At 37.4% G+C, this 7,767-nt stretch overlaps 1 protein-coding gene across 1 annotated transcript in view; it reads left to right on the top strand.

The window, feature by feature from the left end:
- Positions 1-1,156, top strand: part of LOC125855768 (probable receptor-like protein kinase At1g11050) — a 6,471-nt gene extending 5,315 nt beyond the window's left edge. Inside the window, exons 10-11 of the mRNA XM_049535473.1 lie at positions 8-275; positions 361-1,156. Of these exons, the coding sequence (XP_049391430.1) occupies positions 8-275; positions 361-1,134 (1,042 nt within the window). The 3' untranslated portion in view covers positions 1,135-1,156. The remainder of the gene's footprint in view (positions 1-7; positions 276-360) is intronic.
- Positions 1,157-7,767: the final 6,611 nt, after the last annotated feature.

The raw sequence follows: 7,767 nt of genomic DNA, 5'->3' as shown, positions 1-7,767 counted from the left end.
ATCTCAGAACTACCAATATTCTATTAGATGAAGATTTTACTCCTAGGCTCTCTGATTATGGCCTTGCCAAGCTTGCAGGTGGAGGGAATAAGTCACATATATCACCGAGGGTAATGGGAACGTATGGTTACTGTGCTCCAGAGTACGAAAGATCTGGTGAACTCTCTTTCAAGTCAGACGTATATAGTTTTGGAGTTGTTTTACTTGAAATTATTACAGGGCGCCGTGCAGTGGATACTACAAGGCCCACAGAGGAGCAAAACTTAGTTGCTTGGGTGAGAAAGCAGTAGTCTCATTTCAATATTTTGATCACACTAGTTAAATTTGTGTCATTGTGATACTGATCATTTCATTGAATAGGCACAACCGATTTTCAGAAATCCGAAAAGGTTCAGAGAAATGGCGGATCCACTTCTCAAGAACAAGTTTCCTGAGAGAAGTTTGAATCAAGCAGTTGGAGTTGCAGCCATGTGTCTACAAGAAGAGCCATCAGTCCGTCCTTTAATCAGTGATGTCGTAGCTGCTCTTACTAACCTCAACGTGGATGAACCGATTCCTGAATCTCCACCGTCTCCTGAGAAAGACAACAATACAGATACAGATGAATACGAGCTGAAGAGTTCAGATAACGAAGCCTTACCAAATAAGAATGAGGATGAGAGCAGTGAGAATGATGAACAAAATGTTCATTACAATCAACAAAATGTTTTCGACAGTTATGAGGATGATGGAGCAAGTTCTGATTACGGATATGGAAGTACATCAGGATCTTCAGAGAATGAGAAAGAAGACATCAGTCTTGAACCTGGAGAAGGAATGCCAACAAAATCTGTCAAATGGAGTTCGGAATCAAGATGTAAAAGCAAGATAAAGTCATCCTCTCGAACCATAAACTCAACCTCAAGACGTAAAAGCAAGGTAAAACGCTCTGCAAGTATCATCTCAAACGACGATACTGAAAAGGAGGACACATTCAATTTAAAAGACAATAACAATCATAAACAACAAAACAACGTAAAGTCCAAGACTGTAAGTTTTAGTGGTTTTTCGAGTCAGAGCAGCGATGATGCAGAATCAGACGGTGAAAATAATATTGGTTCAAATCAGTCAAGACATGTACAATTTAGATCATGAAACCATACATCAAGATACATGGACTTATGTTGCCAAGGCACCTGTAAGGTTTCTAAATAAGAGTACACTGAGGCTCTTTCATAACTATGGATCTTATTTATATTTTTTGGTATCCTTCATGAGTACTCTTTGGATATCTGGCATTGTCATGATTCAATATTTATTTCTTTTAGAGAAAGAAATACAAGAACAAAAAGGGGAAATTACATTGAAATCAATCTTTTCATTATCTATTTACTTTGGTTGGTCAGAGTTCGATTCTTCACGTTGTGATCCCCTCTACAATTATTTTTTAAGAGTAGATAAGAGTTCTTTTTGAAACTTCATTGTGCCCCCAAATGAAAGAGGGAATTTAAATTTTCAAACTTTCTGAAAATATCATCTCCTTAACCAACCAGAAATACACATTTAATTTTTGGATTAAACATCATAGCAGATGCTTTAATATTTTAGAAACAGATCGATTTCATTGATGATGTACCGATTGTTAAGTGGATTGAATCACAAGTTTCGCGAATGAACCATTGAAAATCTAAAATATGCAATCATATGGTAAACTTTCTTATGGTTGGCCTGAGCTTGAAGATTTGAGGAAGCATATATATAACAATACATTGTGGAATTAAAGGTGATCGCAAAATTGACTTCTTTAGAAACATACATATTCTTATGAGCTTTGATATGGTGGTAGACTTGGTCAACATAATGTCTAAGAGTGCATATTGCATTAAGGTCAAGGATGGTGTGTGAAGTCGCCCAAATTACAACTTTTAAGTATGTATAAAGCAGTTGCTGTCAAATATAGAACTCAACTAGGTTGAGCACGAATCTCTGTGGCGAAAAATTACAATTTATGCAAGAATTCACTTTTATGATCACTATTTCGAATAGGGTTTGTTGGGAATATTTAAGAATGATTTTTAATCTACGACTCATTAATAAAGAAGAACTAGAGTTATGGTATTCAAATGGCCATGGGGCGGGGTGGGTTAAACTTAACCCGCAAAATTTTTAACCTGCCCCGCATAACAACTTTTTTCATTTTCAACCCGCCTCACTCTGCTCCGCCCCGCATAACAATTTTTAACCTATGTAAGTAGATTATCACCATAAGATCTCAAATCCTTAAATGGAACACAAGTATCAAATCTTATGTAGGCATGCGACCGCATCACTTCCTCCACATTAGCATCAATTTCTGGCAGCGATCTATTTGCTTACTTTCAGCTCCTTTTTGCACCTCTTTACTTTGTTTCAGCCCAAACACTTGTATATTAGCTTATCCGTATCATTTTTACTCAAAATATATGTGAAATGATCCTCAAAATTTAGCTAAAACATAGTAACCATCTTATACTTCAAACTTTTGTTCGACAACAACTCACCGTACACCATGCAGACTCAATGCCTTAGCAACACTAATTGAACAGGGTTACTCACACTAAGGTTTGCTTAGAAGGTCTAATCAGAATCTAAAACTCATTCATTCAAAGAACAATTTGTTCAAAATCAAAGACTTTTCATGCAAATATGTAGTCCAATTGAGGATATGAACATATCAAATCCACTCATTCTCTCAAAGAAGATTCATCGAGTATGACATGCATAAGTTATCACATTTTTAAGCATGAAAGTATGATGCATACATAGAAAATTTTCTTAAAACGATCTATTACAACAATTGAATAAGGTATGAAAAAACAAGTGTAAATATGTGCTCGTTACCTCACTTATCTGAGACCTTCATATTATTCAAATCTCATCAATTAATTAATTAATTGCCAATATAAGCACTCCAATAGAGTCAATAAAGTCTAAACATGTCTTCAATTCGATGTCCAAACGAGTACAAAATAGTATTGCCCTTTCTCAAAGTCTTGGAACGATTTCAGTCTGTTCAATCTACATATATAAGCGAACTATTTTGCAAACACTCATATTGCTGTACTTTTATCTTGGACCCAAAAAATTAACTCTGAGCCCCTAAAGTCAAAACCGTTAGTTTTTTCCAAAATAGAGTTGTCCATTCCTCAAGAAATTCATGTCTGAAATTTCAGCTGAAATCGACTTTGAACTGACCTTCAAATTATTTTAGTGCTAAAATCTAAATTTGAAAATCAAACCATGAAAAATAAGTTATATTTTTACAAAAATCATAAAAAAGATATATAAATCATATATCCGATACTTATATGAGAAAACACATTGAAAATCACTGTAATTCGAACTCGCTAGTTCCCAAAATGTTGAATATACAGAAATTTCAATTGTCTTTTTTATAAAAAAAAATTATTTCTCATTTGGTGTCTGAAACTCACATTGGAGTCTTTTTTATACTCGAGGTTGCCGCAATTGCCGCATTGTTATCCACATTTGTGGTCAAAACTCTGGATTTGCGGATCCACCAAAACTCAACAAAAGCCCTTCAAGGTAAAATGGGCATAACTTTCTCTTGCCACCTCAGAATTTGATAATTCTTTTGCTATGGCTCTGAAATCACGATACTAATCTAATGATTCAATCAAAATATACATTTTTTAGCTTATTTGTTTCATGTGGTACCTTTTATGCTCAAAATGACATCAAAACATCAAATACGGGCGCAACACTATCAAAACTTGTCCGAGACTCATTGTAATTTAACCAAAACTTGTGCACAAGTCCAAAATCACCATAAAATCTCTTAAACTGTTAATCCAAGTTTTTTCAGTCAACAAGTTGATCATGGGCAACTGTCATCTTAAATTCAACTACAAGTTAACTCAAGCATCCAAATCACTCTTGCACCCTAGGGACCCACACAAACAATTCGACTAAATCATCATTTGAACTTAATGATGTAAAGACTCAATAGGTTCTGAAAAACGATACTTTATTAATGAAGGCTGAAAAGTATTAAATAGAGTTATAAAGAACTAATAAGACTCCTAAAGTAACTGAACTACATAAATAATATCTGCTGATATAGCTAATGTTGATTCCTAAATAAGCAAGGACTATGAAACACTAATACCGACTTAATTATTAACTACTGTCTTAACTGACTTATGATGCTCCAATACACCCCCTCAAGTTAGGCGATGGGTCACTAAGCCTAACTTGAATAGATTATTCTCAAATGCAGATTTAGGCAGTGCCTTGGTGAGACTGCAGTGGCGGAGTTAGGATTTTCAATAAGGGGATTCAAAATCTGTAGAAATAGACACACGAAATAGCCAAAGGGGGTTCGACATCTACTATATATACATAAAAATTTATTTCAACCATGTATAAATAATATAATTTTTCACCGAAGGGGGTTTAGATGAACCCCCTTAGTACAAGGTGGCTCCGTCCCTGGGTGAGAGTGTCAGCTATTTGATCGGCACTATGGACATGAACAGCACGAACCCTTTTGATGTTGACATGGTGGCGAACAAAGTGAAAGTCCACTGCAGCATGCTTCACACGACTATGGAGGACAGGATTCTTGCTCAGGAATGTGGCTCCAAGATTGTCACAATAGATTGTGGGTAGCTGATGTACTGGAAAACGCAGCTCATTTAGGAGATTGGTGACCCACAAGGTTTCAGAAAAGGCATCAGCCACCGCCCTGTACTCAGACTCGGTGGAGGAGCGTGAGACAGTATTTTGTTTCTTTGAGGACCAACTAATAGGATTGTGACCAAGAAATAGGATGTAGCCAGATGTAGATACTTTGTCAGACATGTCTCCACTCGAATCTACATCAGAGTACACATGTAGATTGAAGTCATTAATGGGAGTAACTTGTAGGCCAAGTTGAATGGTACCACGCAGGTATAGGATAACACGCTTCACAGCTTTACAGTGAAGGTCTGATGGTGCTTGCATAAATTGAAACAACTTGTTTACCACATAGGCTATGTCCAAACTGGTGAAAGATAGGTATTGAAGCCTACCCAAGACTTGGTGATAACGTGTAGAATCATTCAGGTGAGTTCCATCAGATAAGGTGAGTAACTCAAAGGGAATCATTGGTGTGTTGAAACTCATGCAGTCGGTCATTAGCTCATCATTTAAAATCTCATTTACCTAGTTTGCTTGGGTGAGAATTAAACCTGAAGATCTACATATCACTTCAACACCAAGAAAGTAATGAAGGTTACCTAAATCTTTAATAGAGAACTGAGAAGCAAGGGAAGTGATAACCTGATTGACACTTGAAGTGTTGCTTCCAGTGACAATGATGTCGTTGACATAGACAAGGAAGAACAATGTGTCACCTAGACCATGTCTAACAAGTAGTGAGGCGTCTGATTTTGTCTTCACAAAGCCTATGGATGAATGGTAAGCCGTGAGAGCATTGTACCAAGCGCGAGGAGCCTGCTTCAAGCCATAGATTGCCTTGTACAGACGACATATATGTGTTGGTTTGTCATCACTAGTAAACCCCGAAGGTTGTGCCATGTACACTTTCTCGTCCAGGTTTCCCTGGAGGAAGGTATTATTAACATCATGTTGACGAAGGTGCCAATTTTGACGAACTGCCACAGAGAGGATGTGCGAAATGTGGTGGGCTTGAAGACCGGGCTGAATGTGGCATGAAAATCAATACCCGATCTCTGAGTGAAGCCTTTTGCAACCAAGCGAGATTTGTATCTATCGATGGTCCCATCAGTATTTCTCTTGATCCTGAAAAGCCACTTACATGATACGACATTTTTAGTTGGGTCAGGAGGAACAAGTTCCCCAGTCTGGTTTTTAATTAAAGCATCAAATTCTTGTTTCATCGCATCACGCCACTCGGGATGTTTTTGTGCTTGTTTGACAGTAGTGGGTGTGATGGCCTATCTCTTAGAAAAGTTCTCGAACGCCACCACTACCAACTTACTAGCCACTCACAATGTAACCTTGCTTCTTCTTCATCGTAATTCAACCTTTGACCACATGGTATATTCTATCAAAGCTCGCTAACCGTCTCTTAACACGAATTACCTTCCCAAGGTGGGATCTAACTACTATTTAGATCATAAACACTACCCTACTTCTCATTATTCAGGAATACAAACAGCCCTTCTAACCATATCCCATAATAGCACTTGGACCCTAGGTCTCTACTTACTGAGCCACATATCGGAGGCCCGCTCATTCACAATCAATTCCAATAAACTAGATATAATTCATTTATTTACAACACAGAAAACACACATGTCCAAGATCCATAATTCAGTTATCATTTGAGGAGCATCATACAAATTTTCAATTTCAATGACAAGTAGACATAAACATAATAACCACAATTGGTCCTCTCATGGAACCCACGCCTAAACTGTTAGTGTGTCGGAACGTGACACCCGACCGAATATATTTGTCAGAACGTAACACCCTGTAACACCTTGCTAAGTGAAAGAGCTAGAATTAGAAAGAGTCATTTTTGGAAAGAAATGAAAAAAATCTGGAAATTTGTTTAAGTTATGTTAAGCTTGAATTTTGGGTCAACTTCAAACGACAATAACTCCTAGATCAGTATGAGTTAGGTATGCTACCAGATACCGAAGGAAATATCTTTGAATTATCTTTCCAATGCCGCTGAGTTTGCTCGATTTTGAGTTTGTATGAGGGAGATATGTTCATTCAAAGTTGGGTTGTCTAGATAAGAAAAGTCAAAACTGGATTTTAGAAGGGTATTATGGTCTTTTTACCACCCAATTAATTAATTTCATTTTTGGTAATTAAGTTGGGGTCTAAACTGAATTGGTTCAGTTTACGCTTTACAAAATTTAGTTAGGGTTTTGAGAAGAGAGAAAACAGGAGGAGAAAGGAGGAGAAGAAGCAAGGATTCGTCACGTTTTTTAAGCTAAGCTTGTGAATTTCGCCAAGGGTTGATTCCTACAAGGTATATGAGATCACATAGCGTTGGGTTAGTTCACCCATGTGCTAAACATGATTAAATTCAGCGTATTTTTGTTCTTGAAAGAAAAGTTTATGAGTTCTTGATGAAGTTTGTTGAAGTTTCGTTTGAGTCTTGATTGTTGAGTTTTGGAGGAGTTCTTGAGTTGATTTGATGAGATTTAAAGTTGTTTTGAGTGGATTCTTGTATACTTTGGTTGGGTATTCGAATCTAAGTGTTTAGGGAAGAAACTAATTGAATCTAGAGGGTTTAGAGTTGAAAAATGAGCAAGAAAAATTGGGGATTTTCTAGGGAGGGGTCTGGGGCGCCGCGCCAGCCAGAGCGCCCCACTTTGGGTTCTGAAGTTTGGCCTCTGGGGCGCCGCGCCAGCCAGTACGCCGAAAGCCAGTGGCTGAAGTTTCAAGGCTAGCACCCCGCGCCACTCAGAGCGCTAGGGTCACCATGCCTTCTACCCTTTCCCACTTCTTTCCGTTAGAGTTTCCTTGAATCGTACCTATGTTTCCTAGTTGATTCTGACACTCTAAGGTATGTCTAAACATCAGGATATCATCTATAACATGAAATCATGACCCTTGAATCCATAAATCAAATTCAAGGTAAACCTAAGAGTCAAGTCAAAAGAGTTCTTGGAGTCTTTCAAAGGTTATGCAATCGTTTTAAACTTGTTTTAAAGACTTAAGCCTTGAGTTTAAGAAAGAGTATAGCCAAGTTCGTTTCTTTAAATGATATATGGGAACTAAATAATCCCAAACAACAAATGT

This window comes from Solanum stenotomum, chromosome 2 (assembly GCF_019186545.1).
Source record: "Solanum stenotomum isolate F172 chromosome 2, ASM1918654v1, whole genome shotgun sequence".
In the NCBI taxonomy this organism is placed as follows: Eukaryota; Viridiplantae; Streptophyta; class Magnoliopsida; order Solanales; family Solanaceae; genus Solanum; species Solanum stenotomum.
Note: the sequence above shows the minus strand (reverse complement) of the source record. Positions and strands in the feature narration are given on the sequence as shown.